A 22,664-nucleotide genomic window follows, 5' to 3' on the forward strand; every position below is an offset into this window, starting at 1 on the left:
ATAAAAAATTTTGCCAATAGGTTTTTTTGCGAGTCAATTTGTAATATTTAAGATTTGTATAAAAATATTTCTTCATCAATAATTTTAGAAAAAAAGTAGTTAAAAGAATGGATTCTGATCACTTAATGCTATTAAAATCCCTAAATACATTGGTTTCCTATTGCTGATATGGGATTATTTAACTTGATACTTTTTATTCTAATACAATTTAATTTCAAAGTAATGTAATAGCCAATTTAATTCAGTCATTAAATATTAGTCATTTAATTCAGTCATTAAACATTAAATACAAACTTTTCAGATTCTTACATTTAAATAAAACTTAACAAAATTTAAAAATTGCTACAGGTAAAAATGCGTACATATTAAAGATAATCAAAACTTAGAAAAACAATTGTTAGCAAAGTTGTTATCATGATGCTTATGAAATTTTTAATTTCGTTATTCCTTGATTTTGAAATCTATTTAATAAAACTTTTTTTTGTGCAAATTTTATTTAACAAATTAAGTTTAATTAGTATTTATATAATTTAAATTGAAAAAAAAAATAAAATAGAAAATTGTTGTTCATTAAAATTATGTTATTAAGAACAAGAAGAATAGCAGGAAGAAAAGAAAATTAAGCCACAAAGAGTATCTTTCTTAATTTTTTGTCTCCCATTGTTAGGAATAATTGTTCTGACCTTTAAATTTTTAATAAACATACTTCTTGGAGCGGGGAGTAAAATTTCAATTTTTAAGGTACTAGTCAGACTAAAATATTTGTTCAAAACTTACTTTTACAAAAAATATGAACAATTGTTAACACATATAGTCTAAAGAACATTTTGGTGATCAAAACCATAAGAGAATATAAAAAATTTGAATTATTTATTGCAAAAACAAAAAAATATTAACTTAAAAAAGGTTGTCATAAAATTTTAATGTTTCTTTATAATTCACAAACCATTAAATCATAATAATACGGATATCAGATATTCCAATACTTTTACCATTTTTTAATTTGTTAGGGTGAAAATGTCTTTGGAGATATGCAAACTCTCAATTTTATTTAAAACAAAACATTTTACAAGATAAAACTTACTGGCCAGTCCTAAATATTGCCTCGCCAATGGCGAGTGGAAATTTCACTCCTTGCTTTAGAACATATAAAATAAATGGCAATTTCTCATACACTTTAAAAAGAAATAAGACTAAAATTATATTTCTATTCTGAAACTCTTATGAAACTATATGACTTTTTAAAATTTAGGTAAAATTTTGACTTTTGTTCATTTGAAGATCACATATTATACATAGTTACTATAAAATTAATTGCTGAATGTATTTATAGTTTCAAAAAGACTAGTTTTTTTTTTCTGACAGAAACAAATTATAATAGTGAAAATAAATTAATGTTTAGTATATTTTTATCACTATCTTTACTTAATCTTTTAAGATTACATAATAAATATTTCTATCTTTTAAACTCAATGATTTCTGATTTTTAAAATGATAATAAGTTATCCAACTCCTTTCAAATGAATTATTATTCTTTTTCTTGTGGCTTCCTTCAATGGTGTATACATATATAATATTTTTTTTTTTGAAAATTCAGGACTTGTAAGTAAGTTAAAAAAAAGTAATTTCATATATATGACAGAGATAATGATTTTGTCTCAAATAAATTCTAGTTTGTAAAATGTTACATGTGATCATGGAATACATTCTGACAACCCAAAGACTGAATTTTTTGAACTATCTAAAAATTTGCCTTGTGTCAATCAGATATGCATAATGTGCAAAAAAGTACAAACAACATTTGTGGAAATTTTGTCAACCATAGCGGGAAATTTTTTTTAATATTACTCATTACGAAAAAAAAGTTTAAATTCCCATATAGTACCCTGCTGTCAATTTTAGAAAATTCGTACACAACAAAAAATTTGGCAAGTCAATAACTAGTTTAATGTCTTCAAAAAATTGCTAAATTTAAGAAATGTATGCTGGTATATATAATAATCAATATGGAGTTCTGTAAAAATTAAAACACTTTAATTTTTTAATTGAGATGTGTAAGTAAAAAATTAAATTTTATTTTATACAATACTGGTGACAATGGAAGCGTAATATGCTTGTTTCGTTTGTAGAGCAAGTTAATTTTTTCCCTTTTTTTATTCTTATATAATTATTTATAGGGTTTCATTATTGCTACTATGATTCATTATTTTCAATGTTAAAAAAAATAATAAGTAGTAAAAAAAATATATAACAATTTGAAAATCTGAAATACGACTCAATAAAATTTTTATTTTACTTACATTATATTTGAATTTACTAATATTTTGAAATGATTCCAATTTTACTGGCAAGGTGTTTAATATATATTGAAACAAAGAGGGGAAGAGATTAGTGCTCAAAACATAAATTTCCTTCATTAGAGGGACAAAGTAATGTATCTGAATTCTTTCCGACATTATATTAGTCATAATTTTGAGTCGCACAGTATCATACCTTTACATCTAATTTTTAAATTAGTACTCTTCAATGATAGTATAGTAATGAGTACCTGAAACTCTAAAATACTGCTTTGAATAATATTTTATTTGGAAAATAAGTAAATTTAAAAAATTAGTGTACTTTACATGCAAGAACCACTTAAGAAATGACAGTGCCATTTCTCCTATATAAAAAATAATTGAGTAAATTTGTTGATTATGTATTTATATTTATGCACTGTAAGTTTGTGCATAATTTCAGCTCTTCACAATGTTGGAAATATTAACTTCGTTCTTTATACACGTGGTAATATTTAAGGATAGGTAAGAACTAACTTATTTAGTAAAAGTTTACTGATAAAACTTAGTATCAATTAAAAAAAACTTGATACTTTTAATGTCAGATGCCTATCAATATTAATGAATAAAATACATGAGAAATTATTAAATCAAACACGCATGACATCCAACATTCTACATATCATTGCATTTATTTCTTTTTGTTAGTAGTCAGTATTAAGAGAATTTTCAGAAGCTTATTAAATTTTCTTTCTCAGATCATATCTTATTACCTTACTATGATTCTATTTTATATTCTAACTATTTAAAACCTATTTAACGGTTTTCCAAAACAAGAAATTTTTTATGAAGATTTCAGACTAACAGCACATTGCGAACTGTCACCATAGACATTCCATTTAAAGTGACAAGATATTTCAGTTTCACACTGCTTAAGCAATAGTGCTGGCTAAAAGACAGCTTACTTTCATATATAAACATAGTTTTACATTTCATATGGTTTGTAATATTTTTGAAGTAAGTGATCTAGGCTGGTTCAGGGCCGGCCCTAGACATTTTGACGCTCCGGGCGAAACCTTAATTTTGCGCCCCCCCCCGTTTTTTTTTAAAGTAAATCTCATGCGACCATATCAGAAAGTCAAGAAGACATTGAAAAAAAATATTAAAAAAAAACGTTTTATTAAAAACGCAAGCAACAGATAACAAGATAAGCAATTTAGCATTTACGGCAAAATAACAAAGATTAAAGTGTAGTAATGCTAACTAAACTAATATCCCATATTATAAATAAATTCTAACTAACCAAAGTAATTAAAATGCCCTTTTTCTAACTTTTCCTTCGGGAAACTCACGAACCAGTGATTTCAAATCTAATTTGTCACTAATTTGGTGTTCTATAGCTATCATTGCCAATCCATTGAGACGATTTTGCGCCTGCATCGTTCTGAGATCATTTATTTTTATTATTCGCGATCGCAACACTCGAATACGCCATCTGGGGAGAGACCGGTTTCATGCCTTTAGCCCTTCTCCCTTTCCTCTCCTCCTTTTTTCAGTTGTATAGGAATGTACTACGATATTTTCCCTTTTCTTAATATTTTTCCTTTTTATATAATAAAAATATTTCTTAAAATTTCCATGATACTTTTCTTTAGAACTATGTTTCATGTAGTTTTCAGTTCCATATCGTTTCTCAAGTTAAAAGATTTTAATCTATATGAAAATCCAGAGAGAAACTAACGTACTTCCTTCCTCTATGACTTTCCATATGCTAATGGGGAAAGCATGTGAAGTGTTGCCATAGGAAGAAAGTTCTGCTCTACGCCACCTGCAGCACTTTGAAAAGCTTCTTTCCCCTGAAGCCACAGTGACTGGCAATGTAAGTAGGATTCTTAATGCTATGCTGAGGTTTGGTGCTAATTTAAGTGTAGCGATAAACTTGAGAACTTCAACAGGGGTTTCCTTTTTTGTTAATAATGACGAAGCAATGCTTATTTCATCGGCTAGTTCCAGGGCGTTAAGATCGCTTGAATTTCCATCAGTTAAAACTATTTCTAAATCTTTGCAATGAGCCATAGCTCATTTCTAGGCATGTCTTTTAGACCAAAAATATTATACAAAAAGCCCAAAATATTATGTAAACCAAAGTATTATTTAGACCAAAAATATTATATAAAATACAATCAACTCTTGAAAGGCGGGGGTTGAGTGGTTTCGTCATGTTGAATTGAATTCAACTAGGTTTTGCCTTAATGTTTAAATATATTATATTATTTGAATTATGTGCTTAGAAATAGAAATGATAAATTCCGCCTGCCGCCTCTCAATCTTGTTAACTATCATTTTGGCGCCCCTAGGTCATTGCGCTCCGGGCGGCCGCCCGGCCATGGCTGGTTACTATGTTCGAAAGAAGTACAAATTATCTCGTAACTGTTGTTTATTTATGTAAAAGATTCTTTTTAAAAAAATCCAGTCATCAAAATTGTTATTTAAATTATTGACACCCTGACATAAATGAAATAACAGTTCAAATTGTTTATAATATAAAGAAATGAGGAAGGTAAAATGTTAAGTTTTTCTCCTTTGTTCTGTAAAAGTAGTAGAGTTAATTTCTTCAAAATAATAACCTTATACCTATGCTTTTTCATTTTGCTGAATTAAAACAATAACAGGACTTGTATAGACATTATTTACATTGTATTGTATCTTTCAATGAAAAAAAATAAATTCCTTGCTTCTGTTATAACAGAATTCCATATATATACCATCATGTAATTTGTTTGATCCCATAAAATTTAAAAAAAAAAAAAAAAATTGCCATACTACTGTGTATTATTTTAATACCATGATGGAATTGAGTGTAAAAATATATTAAATTAACTGATTTCAGCACTAATTTAATCTTACTCCTTGTTAAAAAGTAAATTTGCCTTAGCCCTGAGGCAGAATTTTTTCGAGCTATCTGCGACAAAACTCTAGCACTAATATCTTTCTACAACATATTTTTAATAATAACAAATATATACATTATTAATTTAAAATAACAAAAAAAAAAAACTATTATATATTTTTTAACTTGAACATGTAAAATATTTTTATTCCTATATTATGAGTGATATTCACAAATTTTATTTGGGGGGATATTCACTACTATGGAGAAATCAATAGCATTCGATAGAATAAAATCAATAAATTCGATAGAATCATTGCCTTAAAAAGTAAATACTCAAATTTACGATTCGAATTTCCCATATTGTTTGAAATATATCGGGATATTTAAAAACCACATGAAAACCAATATCAATAACTGCCAAAAATACAATCGAAACATTACATCGATCTACAATACTATCGGCGTAAATTGACCGCGTCAAAAAGTGATTATTTGAATGAATCATTAAAATATTATGTGTAAATTTGTATAGAAAAGAAAATTGCTTTTTCTACAAGAAAATAATTTTTAGCTTTTCAAATGAAAAATCCTTCTGCAACGTTCTCTCTGCCGTGTCACTGCTATTCTGCCACGGGGCTTACAAGAGTATATAATAATGCAAAATTATAGAAATATATTAACAAAAATTACTTATACATCTACGCTCAGATAAATTTTACTAGGAATCAATAATTGTTAATTATTAAAATTTAAGCTTTGAGTTCAAACTCTTTGGAATTCTGTTTCAAGCATTGCTTAAGAAAGATTTCCATATTATGATTTGTGAGCTTCCAGGCAGCAGTCCACAAGAAACTAAAAAACATCACAGGAGACCAACTGAAAGGATATAACCAGGAAAATCTCTAAACTTTTTTTCTTTTAAACAGCAAGTAAACTCATTCGGATATTTTGGCGATTATAGTTATGTCACATCTCGATACAAAAATATCCTTTTTTTTCTAAAGAGAAGTGATAAAACACAAGTCAAGAGAAATTAAGTTTTAAGATAATTTTTTAGTAAGCAACATGACTAATAAGAAATAATAACTATTTTTATTTAACATTTGCTTTGCATGAACTTTTGTTGTCTATTCAGATAATTTAAATATAAAGAGAAAACGAATAAATCAAAATATTGATAAGAAATTGGTATAATTCAATACAAAGAAATGGAAAACACATTGAATGCATTCACCAGATAAGTGTTCATTGATGACTTCTACAAATAAATCAAATATGAACTTAACAAAACCAATAAAACTGCTCAGAAGCAGAAGACATTATTTAGACGAGGCATAATAGCAATCACAGTTTACTTTTTTGCATAAATCGTAGTCCATTCTTTAGCTATATTGATAGCATCTTGCTCATTAAATTTCCACTGCTCAGCAACATCATTAGCTAATGGATCATCTGGATTTGGTGCGCTTAACAGGGCTTGAACGGACAGAAGAACAGTTCTAATTTGAAGAGCTGGACTCCAATTATCTTTTAATATATCTAAACAGATTCTACCAAGTTTATCTATATTAGGATGATAAATCTTAGTAATGAATCGAACTTTGGGTGGAGACATGGGGTATTCTTCTGGCAGGAAAAGTTCTAGTTTGAATATTCCCCCTTCAAACGGAGAGCCCTCAGGTCCGGCAACTAGAACGTGAAAATACCGAGCATTGTTTTCATCGGGTACAGCACTAATTCCAGGGACCGGGTCTGACAACAAGCGTTGTGTTTCTTTCATGATGCGGCGAGTTGACATTTTGGACAAATAAATGTTCTATTTAAATAAAATTGTGCGTTAAAAATACGAAGGTTTCAAATAATAAATGATGCTCTGAAATGATCAATCTGCTGTAGTGTTTATTTACAATCAATTAAATTTCTTTAACACAGATTGACTTGACATTCAAAAACTTCAACACCTCCGGTGATCGGCCAACATCAACTTTTGTGTAGCTGAGTTTTTAAAGGTGTTGCCTACTTTTACTGAAAAATATATGTTATAATAAAAATTACTAAGAAAAAAAAATATTGCGTTGGCTTTTAAAATATAGTTAAGTAAAAATCATCTGTTAAAATTCTTACAAAAGTTAGTTAGCATTACATAGAAATATTATTTATTTTTTAAAAATACATGTTACATCTCAACCGTGTCCGTTACCATAGTAACACATAAGGTAAGGTGGGAAGTTTGCGGAGCTGAATTTAAGCAATTTAAATAGTATTCTGCACAGAATGTTTTACTATTTTTAAATTAAAGTTATAGGATGTAACTGACAAAAGAAAATGGATTCTCATTTGAACATTCCAACTGTTGATATAAGTGATTGAAGATAAAATATAGCATTTTTTTTATTGATTTCGAACATTATTAGTTTATATTGAATTGTCTTTTGCATTTTATTCTAATTAGCTAGTTATTGATGGGAAGAAATATAAATTTGCTATCTTACAGTGATTTTATCTTCATGCTTGTTTCATTCATTATAAATTACATAATAATGTTAAAGTGTTCATAACCCTACTTCGATATATTAAACTATTTTCTTGTTTTAGGATTAACCTTTGCAATTAAAAAAGTAATGTCTCAGAGTTAAGTGTCCATCGAAAGGATAAATATGCAAAAGATTGAAAATTCTAAAATTATTAATTTTAATTTAAATAGTTAAAGCATTGAAATAACTTAATCACATTGAAATAACTAAGAAAATAAATAACTAAATGAATTTGCTTTCATAGCACATAGTTGCTAAAATTCCTTAATGAAACAGGCGGAAAATTCTTAACAAAAATTTGGCACTGTTTTATTATCCTAAAAAAATGTGAGGATCAAGTAGTTTAAGTTTAAATCTAACATCTTACACATGAAATTTTAAATTAAAAAACATTACTATAATATAAAAATAATGCAACTGAAAAATGGGGGATATTTCCTTATCGTGATCTCCCAACTAAAATCGCCAATGTGCCCAATAAATTTTAAGGTAGCAAATTTTTAAAAATATAAAAAACATGTAGATTTTTGCCTGTGGGTGGTTAGGAGTTATACCTTTTGAGTTGGTCCCCTTCTGTAATTTTTTAGTTTCTTGTGAGCCACTTCCCGGAAGTTGCCAAAACTTGGTGATTATTCTGCCACAGATCACAATATGGAAATCTCTTCGAAAAGTGCATAGTCAGAAATATTAGATTTTGTAAACACATCTATTTTTCAAATTGCTGTATTCAGTTGCTTGCAAACTTCAAAGGGAGTTTAGAAAAATAAAAAAAAAGCTTTTGTTTCTGAAAGCATATGTTTTCATTAATGATCATGATCAGTCAAATCTTAAAAGATTTTAAGTGCATTCCTATATTGGTACCTATCCATGCTAAATTTGCTTCTAAATTTGAAATTAAAAGAAAAAGAATTGTTTCTAAATTTGTAAATGATTTGAATTAATTTGCTCCATTGCTTCATTTTTGCACTACGTTAGTTACTATATCTGTTTATAATTTTTTAAGGTCGTGTGAGGAAATATTCTTTGGCTGATTTGGATACTATTGACTTTTCCACATCTGATGATTTAGCAATTGTTGTAAGCATTTTATCTATTTTTCTCTTTAGCCAGCTTTTAAACTTTGATTTTGCAGTTCTCTTTTTCTTAGTGACATTGATGTTTATGTTCTTTTTTTTGCCATTTCTATAAAAACCTCTTTGATATTACTACGAAGTGACTGGGATGTTTTTTTTCTTCATTAAAAATATGTTTATATCCATAACTAAACAAAAATAATCATGTATTATTATTTAATTAAACAAGGCAATATTTTAAGCTATAAATTTTGTATGTACAGTACTCAAATGGAAAAAAGGACCACTCTGAATAATTTTTGATCTAATGACTGGATTTTCACATTCTAGGACTTAACACATGGACATGTTCTTAATGACATGAAGCGGTGACCTCAAATTAGCTAATTAATAATTGGACACAAAAACATACTTTCTATAAGTAAACATACCTTTTTTTGACGGATTCGGATTTCTGACCCCCAAATTATAAGGGATTACCTCAATCTGGGAAATTTGAACCTAATAGTTTAGTCGAGAGAGTAGTTCAAATTTTAGACTCCCAAATCTTAATTTTACTTTTTGTGTATTTCTCCATATCTTGTTAAGTTTTTACACACAATTAAAAATTTTGTTTATCTCCAAGATAATTCCATGCAAAAAATAATTTTTAGTAAGTATTCATTATTTTTTTATTAATTTATTTAGTAACAATAATAAGTAATTGTTAAAAAATATTTTTTAATAATTATTTATTATTGTTTATTATTTTATTTAATAATAGTCGAAAAAATTTTGAATTGTAAGGCATGCAATTTTTTGCATAATTTTAAAGAATGTAATTTTCATGGTGAAATAGAAAACTTATTCAAAATCAATCGAGAAAATGAATTTAAATATCTGACTTTTTTTTAAAATTTTGAACTGTTTGACCGATTTTGCTCAACTTTTGTATTTTGACATGTAAAATTACATTCTTTAAAATGATATAAAAAAATTGTGTACCTTACTTTCAAATTTTTTTTGACTATTCTTGAATAAATAAAAAAAAAAAAAAAACGAATATTTACTGAAAGTTATATTTTGCATAAAATCTTTGAATAAACGTATTTTGTAATTATGTAAAAAAATTTTTTTTTAATTCTCTTAAAAAGTTCTTGAGATATAGCGAAATAACCAAAAAGTAAAATTAACATTACAGGCTACAAACTTTGGAGCTTTCTCCTGACCAAACTATTGGGACCATATTTCCCAGACAGATAAAAATCCGAATCTATCAAAAAAATGGAATGTTTATTCAGAGAAATACGTTTTTGTAACTTAAAATATCGTCTGCCCTTATTAATTAGCATATTTGAGGTCACCACCTTAAGTCATTAAGGTTGAGTCTTGGAACATAAAAATCCAATCATTAGATCAAAAGTTAATCAGAGTGATCTGTTTATTTTTGGCGCACCATACAGTATTTCATGCAATATTTTTTTCTGTTTAAAAGAAACCTAATTAGTTTTTTTATAATTCATTCCAAGCATATGTTTTGGTTAGCCTAAATTAACAAGTAAATTAAAAAATAAATTGTCTTATAATATCAATATGTTTAAAATATGTTCATGGTAATAAATATTTGTTTTCATTTAAAATTGGACACATGCTTTTTTAAAGGTTTCTTTAGAATATAACTGAGTAAGTCCATTGAAATGAGGGAAGAAAAAATGATTTTAATAGTTATTATTTCTCATACCTGAAAACAGTATGTGAATTGAATCATATCTGATGTTTATAGTATAAATGATTTTAATCTCAAAATTTTGAAGTGTTGTGGATAAAAACATATATCAGAAACATAAAGATAAATATATCTTTCTCTAAAATATATAATTTCAAGATAAATAAATGAACAAATTTGCTACATCATTAACTTTTTTAAATCATTCCTATTGACTAACTTGATCTTTCTTAAAAAAATTTCATAAAAAAGATGTGTAATGAAAAATATATATGCTTTGTAATGAATATTATATACACTTGGCTGCATGTTTCATACAGTAAATAATAAAGAATAAATAATAAATTGAATAAGCAAATATTCTTCTATATTTATCTGACATTGATTTAGAGCCGTCACCAATACAAGGGTTTTCAAACGATAGTGTATGTGTGCTCATGGTGCGTTTGATCAATTTTAATTGGCGACCTAGACAGCTTGTTTATGCTACTAATGTTAAATGAAAATTTTCCCAGTAAAAATTTTATACAATTGAAGAAATTTTAAAGAACTGCAAAGTTGGTTTTTCATCTTGCTATTTATATTATAATGCAAAACCAAGGAAGAACTTTTTTTCTGCTTTTGGCAATTTTATACTCTATATTGGTTAACTTCTTTTCTAATTTTTTCCATTAATTTGCAATACTTTATGATTATTTTTTTTAAGGTGGAAAATTTAAGAAACATTATATCATTGGAGTTGAATATAGAAAATTTCTGGAATGAAGAAAATGAACAGCTTTTGTGGCAATTTGTTATTGATCCAGAATCACTTATTTTAAGCTGTTATTTTTCTGATGATAAATTATTTGTTACCTGTGACGTTCCTAGGGTAAATGTAACAGAGTTATTTTGGATCATTAAAGCCTTCCCTGAAAAACTTTATTCATCTGATTATAACACCAAGTTATTATTTGGAACTGTCAAAGCACCTATATTTGAAAGTTTATATTCTTTGTTCTCACATTTATATGCTCCTGTGTTTTTCAAAAGTCAAGATTGGTCAAAATGTATCCTTTTGGTTTACATATATATTTTAAGTTTTTTTTTTTAATGGCAGTTATACTTAAAAAAATGAATAACATTTGAAATAAAATGTTAGCTTTTGAAATTAGTAATTGATCAAGATAATTATTAAATTATTTGATTGTGGAAATACTTTTATTATTTGTGTTATCATAATGTAAATTTGATATTGTTATTAATAAGGTCTTTTTCGGTTATTGATTGTACAATAACAAGCCATAACAGTTTAATAATTTTCTTTTAACTTATAAAAAATTTATTATATTTTTGTTTGGAAGTTCAGTATTTATATAGCATTTTAAATTGTTCCTAAAAAATTACTGACTATATTTTTATCATCCAAATTATCTTCACATTATCCAGTCACCGATCCAGTCACCAGTCACTCTTCTCACCAATTGAAAAATTTTGTGATTTCTTTAAAAAAAAGGGTTGTTTAAGTTTCAACTTGTAAGGCTCTTCTAAAGCAAATAACGGTGTAAAAAAAAGCTTTTACTGAATGTCATTCACATGTTTGCTGTTCATTCAAAATTCAAAAAATTCTTCAATTCAAAATAGATGTACATTCAAATATGGATGTACCTATAATTTTCTCCTGTCCACTATAAAAATTCTATTATTAGTGCTAAATACATTCCATTATATAGAAATAAAGGTTAAATCAACATTTAAAATGCATTTTCATGCTTGTGTGTAGAAACTATCAGAGGTAGAAACTATCAGAGTCGGAATGATGAAACTGGAGTTACAGTTTCAAGCAAACAAATTGATTAAGAAAGGGTTTATTATCCTCTCAGTTAATATTCAATGATTTACAATCATTACATTGTGATTTTGTGAAGGAAGGAAGGCAGTTCAAATATTCTTGTATCAATTGCTTTTTTTCATATTGTTTTCTGCTCTGGCTGGCTCTCAAAAAGGATTGCGAGTCTCAGCTGCCTTTTTTAAAGCATTGCAGATAGACATTATAGGATTGAGATCTAAAGACTTTGTTGGTCATTTCATGCAACAAATATATACTCTTTTTTAAAAATTGCTTTTAAAAGAATTGTTGTCTATTGAAAAGAAAATTACAGTTATCTGTACTCCTGAAAGAGTAAACAAACTAAAATTGAAATACGGAAAGGTAAGCATGAGGTTTCAAGATAACATCCTTGTACCCTACACAAGTTACAATTTCTTTCAAAAACTTTTATTAGTGTGCCATAGCCAATATGATGCTTGACTAAGCCATCTAAACATCATTGCCATAACAGTTGATTTCTCAGATATTGAAGTATAGGTAGCTTGTCTCTGGCTCTTTTCATATTAAAGTATAGATTAAGGGCACCCTACTTGCCTCCAATTCCATGAAATCACCATTATAACACACTGGTTTTGATAGTTTGAGAGGCTTGTAAACATTTCATATCCCCCAAATTGAAAACAGTCCATTGTAAACGTTTAATTTACCCCAAAATTTGGATTTTGTAACTTCTATTTCATACTTTTGGACTACATTGGATGTTACACACAAAAATTTCGTGTCCATTATTATTCTTGGGTGTTTTGTTTCGAATTATATCAACTTATTTTCATACCCACTTTCAATGAAAAAGGTCTACCTGTCTTAAAGCTTTTGACAAAATAAAACTATTCTCTTAATTTTTAGCACCAGTATCTATTTTTTTAATGTTTCAATAATGAGCAATATCTTTTAGAGTCCTTAACTTTTTTAAAGGTATTCAAACAGATTATCAAAATTCTTTAACAGAATTCTTGTCTGAGCTTTTCCATATGAATAATGAACTTTTTGGCAAAGTTATATTTTATGTTCCTGAACAAGTGTTGCACAAAGATATTATCACAATCCTTGATAATAAAGAACTTCTAAATCAAGTAGAAAGTTAGCTTTATTCTTGACATAATTTTCACCATTTTAATATTAAGCCAATCCATCTGAATTCAGGCATTAGCTGATTAAATATGCCATATAACCTTAATTTTTCATAATTAATTAAAACTGATTTGAAATTTTAGTGTATTTATTTAGTTGTTGATTGGATGACCATTGTGACTGGTTGCCTAGGGCCAGTGACCTGCTTTACACGCCCCTGTTATGACCTGACCTGCACCGCCTGAATTGAAGTGGAATGGCTCGATTATTATTTTTCATTTTCTTACAAAAAAAGGAATTCTCATTTAAAATTATTCGTTAGTACTAATTAAAAATTGCATTCTTAAAAATTATTTTTAATGTTTAACCATACAATTTATCAGACTTCAATCTTCAAAATGTTTTTAACTCAAAATATGTAAAAAGAGTTTTCTACCTCTAGAATATTTTGTCTTCAAGTTTTTATCTTACCTTTCTTTCACATTATTCAATATTTTTTTAAAAGGTAGTTTTTTATTTATTACATTTTAAGTTTAATGTTTCTACAAGTAAAATGATTTCTTTTTAAAAAGCATCAATTGTTTTATTCCCAATGTAGAAGCTGTTATGCAGTGGATATGGATATTTGTAACTGTTTTGATGAAACGGAATTCTGATACCGCAGAAAACAGGGGACCTTTAGAAGAAATTGAATTTTGGGAATTAAAGCACTCTGATCTGAAAAATATATTGTCTCAACTTGATCGTGATGATGTGAAATTATGCATTGAGGCACTAAAATCAGCAAACTTAGCCTCATACTACAAGTTTATTGAACTTAAAGATAATTTGTTGGTAATTTAAATTTTTTGAAAATTTAAATAAAATACTTTATTATGTAATCTTCTAATTTTATTCTATTTCAGTAAAATAAAAAAATATGGATCCTCGTTAGTTTGTATATATTTTGCTTTTTTAATTAAGTTTGTCTAAATATCAAATAATTCTTTTTAAGTTTTTGGTAATTAAAAATGTGTTAAATTAAAGTATTATTTACTGAAAATACTAGTGTTGTGAATTATATTTTTTTTTATTGATATAGTAATATATTTTTACCGATATTTTAACAACCTTTTAACAATCAACCTTGAACTAAAGGTGGAAGTTTATTGCTTTTCTGTCCGGCTAACAGATATTTCTCTTTAAAATTCAATTGATAAAATTAAATAGATTAGATGGTTGCTCGGGAAATATTTGTATCAATTTGTCCACAAGAATTTGACTGTTAAAAAAACTCTAAAATAACATTACATTCTTTTAAAAATCTACGAATTTTTTTTAAATTAAAAATTATCAAATTTCTTGTTGAGCTCCAAATGTAAGAATAAATAATAGTTGTTTTCAATTTATAATTTATCTAAACTTCTTGTTGTGCGTTTTTTGATGAGAAATAATTTATCTTTTGTTATTATCTATAAATTCAATGTTTATAACTTTTTTTTTAAAAGGAAAAATGTGACTGCTTAAAATATAACAAAAATTTAAATGAAGAAAAACCAATAAAAAATAAGACAAAAAACGCAATAATAAAAATAGTAAAGTTTGTCTGCTATTTTTATGTAATACATAATTTTTTATTTTATTAATATTTGGGTCCAAAGATAACTCCTTTATCTTTATAATTATGTGTTGTTTTCATTAATTTTTTATACTTTTTTAAATAAAGCTATTAAATTTTTTATTTCAAATGTATGTTACTTTTTTGTTTATAGATCTAAATTAAATTAATTTGCTTAATTTTAGGTTGAGTTTAATATTGCTGTAAGCAATATCAAATTTTTATCTCTTTTGAAAGATACTTGTGTACTTCTACGAGAGTCTGCAATGACTGATATTCCTAGTATTCTCCCAAAATTACTGGATTTGACAAGAATTATTTGGAACAACTCTTCATATTATAAAGACACTATAATGTCGAACTTACTTGGAAAGGTGAATATCTTATTTAAGAAAATTCCATTTCTTATGTGTAATTAATACTATATGTCATATTTTGATTTTTAAATCGGTGCTTTTCAAAATTCGCCTTCAAGTCTTACATTTTTAATTTACAGATTTTCGTTTTTACACGAAGGAAATCTGTGAAACTTAATGATTTTGGCAGCTTGCTTACCTTGACCCTTGTTATTTGTAATACTTTATTTTTCTCAATAAAACTTTTCATTTCTTCATAATTTAAAAAGATTTCTGTAAATATTGTGCTTATATAATATATAAGCATATGTTAATATTGTGCATGGAAAATTATTATCAGACAAGTATAGAAAATTATATAAACATACAACATAGAAGTAAATTCATAACGAAATTTTTATTAATATTAAGAAAGTTTGTTATGCACTGCTGGTTTGGTTTACAGGGATTACAAATTTGACTTACCTTACATAAACCTAAACAAACTCATGCTGGTGTTTCTTAATATAAGAGACTCAACTCATAAAATGGGTAAAAGGTTGATCAATAAATTAACCTGAAATTAAAAATAGTGGATATTTTACATGGATTTTCTTTTCTTTTATAAAAACAATTAATGCTTAAAAAAATAAAATAAATATTTAATCAAAATAAAAGGAATCAAACTGGCAATATTTTGTGAAAATATTTATAAAATTGCCTATGTTGCACAAAGAGTTAAATTATGGATGTAACCTTTATCTTTCAAATTTGTTTACAACTCAAAAATCACATTCTCTTTTAGGTTAATAACTTTGTTATAACAGTCATATCATGTCATGTTCCTCTTGAAGAAATATTTCTCAGTGTGCATGTTACTGATCTCAAGAACAAATTAATTAATGTTATTTCATGCTGCAAATCTTGGTTGGAAATTTTTGATTATGTAAGCATGCCTTTTTATGAATCTCATTTAGTAATATTCTTTAATTGGAAGAGTAATTTAAATGCAAAAATTATTTTCTTTACTTCGATATAAATTTTCTAAATTAATTTGAATTTTCAGCCTGAATCAAAATTATGGGTTTATTAATTTTATTTTTATCAATTTAAACCATTTAGGTTCCAAGGTGCTTGGTCTCTTATGCATCTTGATAATTAGGCCTGTCCTTTTTGCTATTCTAAAAAAGTGCGATTATCTTAAAATAACCTTTCGATATAAGACTCTATAAAGCAAAGCGAAAAAAAAAGGAAAATATTTATTAAGTAACTACTATTATGATAACTTCTCACTTTGATTTGATTGTTACTATGTCAATAAGTCATTTATATTATGCTATTTATGTTAAAATATTAGCTAAAAAATTCCATTCAATAAAAAAGCTTAATGAAATAAAAATTGAAGTAAAAATATTGAATGTAAAATCTGCATATTTTTAAAAATATATAATTGCATAAATAAACTATCATAAAATATCTGTCGCATCTTTGCCTTGCTTCCTTGTCTTGCGCTCTGAAACTGCTTCTCGTCAAAAGAACTTTTCTTGCTAGAACATATTCCAAAGAGAAAATATTACTAATTTTTAAAGAAGATATTTTTTAAAATTTTCAATTTATATTTTTAGATATAAAGAGGTGATTTGATATAGTGATTAGTTTCTAATTCTACTTAGATCAGTGAACTTATCTTATTTTGATCACTTACTATATGTTGAAGTAAACAATTTCTTTTGAATAAATATTTAGCATACTCTATCTACACATTTTCTGTGGCACATTCTTATGAATTTTCTCATGAGGTATTTTGTTAAAATTAACATGTAATTTATTAACTATTGCTTCAAAATAAGTTGTTAATCCCAAAGTCTGTATTATGTTTTATTTTACAAAAACATGTTTTAAAGTAGTAAAGAAAATCACAATTTTCAGAATTCTATTAAAAGGTTATATTTTGTACTTTTGAAAACTTTTAATTTGTATAAGATGTGATTTACCAAGATATTGCTTGGGTTAAAAATTGTTGTTTAACTATAGTTTATTGTTTGTATTTGTGTAAAATTAAGAAACTAGTTTTAATATTCATATTATCAAGAGACAGCTGCTTTAAATAGGATAATTATATTGTTTGATCTTAATAATAAAAGATATTACTTAAAATTATTATGATTTGTTATGAACATCTTGTTAGTTTCCATCACACAGTGACTATCATATTGAAAGTTTTATCTACATAACTAAAACAGCATAAACTTTTTTTAAAAAAAAGAAACTATCTAAGCATATTCAAAACAAATGCATTTGCTCATTCATATGCAATACAAAAGGCTCAAAAGCAAAATTAATTTTAATTATATGTATTTTTTTTGTTATATGATATCTAGTATTTAAAAATGTAATATATTTACATGTAAATGTTTTTGTTCATGAAATTGCTATTTAATTTTCGTTTTAATACATTTAATTGTTACTTATATGAAAGATATTTTAGTTATGTTGAGTGATTTAATTTAATTCTAAAATTGTGGAAAATAAATCAAATAACAATAAGTAAGAGACATAATTTTTCATTACATATTTATAAAGAATGACTGAAAGTTTTTTTTTTAAGAAAATAATAGCAAAATCATTTAAACAGATGGAAACAGTACATTATTTTATTTTATAACCATCGTTGAACAGCTGGCCAAATTTTTTGGGTTTATGACTACCAATGTTCAACTCCATAGCCTTGTAATTTTGAACTCAATCCAGAAGACAAGGGAACTTCTGAATCAAGTATTGGGAGAAATTTACCTTTGTGGAAGACTTTTTGCTGGAACTTAGCCACATTTGCCTTATATGGAGAGGAAAACCTCCCACGGTTAGCCCGACGACGTGGAGACTTTAACCCATGATCCGTTTACCACTGAGGATATTTTATATCAGCACTGAGGTCGGTGCAAGCTGTGAGCAGAATTTGTATCGACCAGTCATCGCTAGGATTCAAACCCAGTTCACCTCATTTGGTGGCAAACGCTCTATCCCCTGAGCCACCACTGCTCATGAAAACAGTATTTTTAAAAAAAGTAACAAATTACCAAATTGCTAATTAAGAGTATCCCCTTTAAAAGGGTAATATGGAAGCAAATTTCTCATTGGCTAATGCAAACAAACTATTAATTAATTTTGCTGTAGAACAGGGATCACATTGAAATTTTAACATCAACTTCTACTCTGAAACATCACACTTCCTCTGCATTGTTCCTTCAGGGGAATGACTTCTTGCATTGAATTACAATTTCATTCAAAAAATGCATCTGTTTGTAGAACTAGTAAAGCTGACTATGAATATAAGGGAATTTATTTTAGACTTAGTTTCAGTTCAAAGGGTTAATCTTAAGGGGTTTGCCTTTTTTATGTAAACATGGTCACCTTGATCACTCTGACTATCATTCCTCTTCCTTCCTCTTTTTGTTTCTAAGTTTACATTGATGTTTGATCAAGCTTATCTAGTAGAGCATGTAATATGTTTTTTATGTTTGGCATATGATTATGAGAATAACTATGTTCAGGCTTTCCTGGTATTAAATTTTGCGTCCAATTCAAAGGTTTTGCTCTCAGTTCCAGTCAAATAGCAGTTATTTTTCTCATAAAGTGAGTTAAGCAAATTTCTCCCAATACTTGATCCAAGAGTTTCCTTGTCTTCTGGATTGAGTTCAAAATTACAAGGCTATGGAGTTGGACATTGGTAGTCGTAAACACAAAATTGGGTCAACAACGGTTATAAAATAAAATAAGAATGGCATTTTTTCATCATTTTATCATTAATAATCTTAAACTAGGTTTTATATCTAACGGTTGAATACACAGTCCTGAAACTGAATCTAGTCTTGTTATGAATTTGCTTTTGGTCTATGAAAATAAGTTAAAAATAATTTAAATAAGCCGAATTATGATTTTTGTTGAAATGAAAACTAAAAAAAACTGCTACAAATGTTGAAAATGACTGGTAGGGAAACATATTTCTTTATTAACAATCTAGTAACTATATTTTGATTTGAAAAGCGTGATGGTAAGTGCTAATGCATTGTTTTATAGATGCATGCCCTTTTCATAGTTTATTCAATACATTGTGTTAATTGAAAAATTTGTATATTTTCCAAACAAATTTACCATTTCTTTTTCATTGGCATTTTACTTTAAATAATATCAGAATCACAATTAAAATATGAAGTAAATAATGGATTATTGATTGAATCTAAATATCATTACAGGTTTCAAAAATATTAAAAAAAACTTTAAAAAAGTCCTAACTCTCTGCACTTTGCTTACCTCTAGCACTGAACCCTATAGTTCTGTGGAACACCATTTGGGAACCACTGTATTAAATTATGTTGTTTTATAAATGGTTAGATTTTTGTTTACATTAAAATTCTATTTCAGTCAATAATTAGTGTAAATTAAACTTTTAATTTAACTTTTTTTATGTATATATATATATTTTTTTAAATATTTGTGCATTTTTTATTGCAAAAACCATATAAATCTTTAAAAGTAATTCTCTATTAAACGTATGTTTAAATGTTTTAATTTTCTAAAATTAATGGGCAAATATCTTTTCTCTTTCAAATAATTTCTCTTTTTGCAGTCTGAGAAAGTACATAAGAAGTTTGCACCATCTACTTGGTCTGTTGAACCAATTTCACCCCTAGTAAATCTTTTCATACATCGTTGTGAAGAATTCATTGAAGTAAGAAACATGCAGCTTTTTTTTTTGTTGCTCTTTACTTGTCTCATAAAAGTTTCATTTTAATTATTCTATTCATTGTTCAAGTTTTAGAATTTTAAGTTATCAGCTTGCGTATGTAAATAATTTATTTTACTTCCTTTTTGTATTTGAATTTTCTTGCAATACTCAAAATTTATTAAGTATTAATTGGTAAAAATTCATTTTATGTTTTTATTCATTTTATGTTAGGGTTTCATTCATTTGTTAATTAAAAAAATATTAATTTATAAGAAATTTAATTATTTATTTCATATATTTTAAATAATTTCCATTATACTGTCCAAAATGTATCTCTTTCTGTTGCTGGTTTATGGAAAGAAAAATCACATATCACAATTTTCCAGAGATAGCATAATTATCTAAATTTTCTTCAGAGACACAGCATTACAAATGAGAGCAGGAGTTGACAAATTTCGGGTGTCTGGTCACTATGATGCCTAAAATATAATAGTCAACAACCTGTATTTTAGTTAATTCGAGTCTGCTTTTTTAAAACCTGAATATTTAGGAGAGGGGAATGATTTTTCCAAATCATTCTTTAAATCTTCTTTTCCTATCAACTCTTCTGGCTGTTCTTCCTATCACCTCTGAACTTTTTTAAAAGAATAGTTCCACACACAGTACCGTCTTTATGGATGGGCACACCCGGGTAGTGCCCGAGGGCCCCCGGGCACTCAGGGGGTCCTTGACAATCTTACTTTTTATAAATTGTATTAAAAAAAAAACCTAAGACTAAACAAAATTACCTTATATATTTTTTTAAATAAATATATGTGTGCATTTTGTTTTTCTTTCTACAAATAGTGATCGATTATCATGCAACCAACAATAATTTGAATAGTTTATCACCAGGGAAACTTAAAAAATCAACCGAAATGTATTTTACTACTTTTTAATGAAGTTTCTATGTGAATTCAGTTTTTTAGGGTGATCAAAATGTATTTAAATTTATTAAAATTATTGCATATGTTAAAAATGAATAATTTTATGTATGTGAAGTTTTTTAGTTTGATTTTAGGCAGTATGACATGTTAAAAGGGCTTAAAACATTTCTGTGCCCGGGGGCCCCGCATGCTATTAAGATGGCCCAGTCCACACCTTAGAGGAGATATTAGGGTAGAGAGAGCCAGTCTATTGTTTGGGCTCTGAAAACTTGTTCCAAGATGGGGGTTTCCTTTTTGGCGAAAAATTCTTAGCTGGCGGTCGCATCGTACAGGAATATTTTCAAGAGTACCTAAAGATTTTTTCTCTCTTTTATTTTATTTTGAATGCTTTCCCAATTTTATTCGTGGATTGTAAAAGATAAGCTTTCAAATAAAAATACATTATAGTATGTGTGCTGCATTTAATTATTTACTTTTAATTGCTTAATCATAAAAAGCTAATAACATATTATTTAAGTATGACTTTGCCAGACAATGAAATAAAAATAATGATTTTTTGAATCGAACATACATTTGAAAGCATTTAAAATATAAAGAACTAATTGCAAATGATTATAGGTATTAATTATTTTATTATTTTTGTCAAAACGTCATAAGAGATAAATAAAAAAAATAACTACTTACTTCAATAGAATTTAAAGAACAGCAAGAAAATAATTAGATATCAATATTTTATTTTAAATAGTTAAAAAAAAACATTATCATACTGTTTTATATTACATTACGGCTTGAACTAAGAAATATATTTTCATTGTCAATCTTTGTTTAAAGAAAATCATTTTATCCATTTGATACAACATTCTGGCTTGATACGCAAAATATTTTCTAAGTCATTACTTTATAATCGGTAAATTTTAATAAGGAAAAAGAAATAAAATGTAATTTGCGAAGTTAGGAAATACATCTAATTTTTAAAAATACATAATGTCTTTTTTATATTACATTCTGACATGAATTATAAAATATGTTATCAGTGTTATCAGCGATAATAATTTATTTCAACCAATGCATACAATTAAAATTTTAGTGAGTTAACATAACATGATGAAAGTATTTAAATTAAAATAACAAATTTTGTTAGCATAGCATGATGAAAGTATTTAAATTAAAATAGCAAATTTTTGTCTTGTTATTTGTCCCTTTATCTTATTTTTAAAAAAAGTATTGCGAAATTCCATATAAGAACATACTGTTTACCAGTTGTTTGAAACATTGATAGCTCTCGACAGCTACTTGTAATTTTATATTAAAAAAATTAATTGATATTCAAAAAAAGAATTATTTCCTTTTTATTTCTCGAAATCAAAATTAAATACATACAATGATAATAATAAATAGCCACACCTTTTATAATCCTATAACAATTATTTAATAATAGGACCTATTATTAATAATAGAACCTATAATAACCTAGTTAATATTTTCCTCAATAATAAATGTGCAGTAATAAATATAAAGCTTCCTAAATAAATATGAATATCCAAACAATTTTTCCTATATAATAAAATAATAAGAAATATATTCTTCGGCTTATAAATTTTATTTAATAACGGAATTTTTAAAAGATAATTTTAGTTTTGATCCAAAAAATTATTTTT

General features: G+C 26.7%; 2 protein-coding genes across 2 annotated transcripts in view; one reads left to right on the plus strand and one right to left on the minus strand.

Annotated features, from left to right (window-relative positions):
• Window positions 1-6,242: 6,242 nt before the first annotated feature.
• Window positions 6,243-7,178, minus strand: LOC107449020 (ubiquitin-conjugating enzyme E2 N). Its single transcript, XM_016064412.4, has one exon. It carries the CDS (start codon window positions 6,965-6,967, stop codon window positions 6,521-6,523), a length of 447 nt encoding a protein of 148 aa, XP_015919898.1. The 5' UTR covers window positions 6,968-7,178; the 3' UTR covers window positions 6,243-6,520.
• Window positions 7,179-7,363: 185 nt separating this feature from the next.
• The window catches only part of LOC107449012 (dynein axonemal heavy chain 2), a 130,562-nt gene continuing 115,261 nt past the window's right edge, over window positions 7,364-22,664 (plus strand). Inside the window, exons 1-8 of the mRNA XM_087163412.1 lie at window positions 7,364-7,531; window positions 8,707-8,780; window positions 11,188-11,530; window positions 13,267-13,431; window positions 14,021-14,256; window positions 15,205-15,393; window positions 16,160-16,300; window positions 19,982-20,083. Coding sequence (XP_087019538.1) covers window positions 7,495-7,531; window positions 8,707-8,780; window positions 11,188-11,530; window positions 13,267-13,431; window positions 14,021-14,256; window positions 15,205-15,393; window positions 16,160-16,300; window positions 19,982-20,083 — 1,287 coding nt within the window. The 5' untranslated portion in view covers window positions 7,364-7,494. The remainder of the gene's footprint in view (window positions 7,532-8,706; window positions 8,781-11,187; window positions 11,531-13,266; window positions 13,432-14,020; window positions 14,257-15,204; window positions 15,394-16,159; window positions 16,301-19,981; window positions 20,084-22,664) is intronic.

Source organism: Parasteatoda tepidariorum, chromosome 1 (genome assembly GCF_982258835.1).
Source record: "Parasteatoda tepidariorum strain Cologne lab strain chromosome 1, Ptep-v5.0, whole genome shotgun sequence".
Taxonomy (NCBI): domain Eukaryota; kingdom Metazoa; phylum Arthropoda; class Arachnida; order Araneae; family Theridiidae; genus Parasteatoda; species Parasteatoda tepidariorum.

Bases quoted from the DNA above. Each gene is read 5' to 3' on its own strand.
- LOC107449020 (XM_016064412.4), bottom strand. From the start codon at position 6,967: ATGTCAACTCGCCGCATCATGAAAGAAACACAACGCTTGTTGTCAGAC.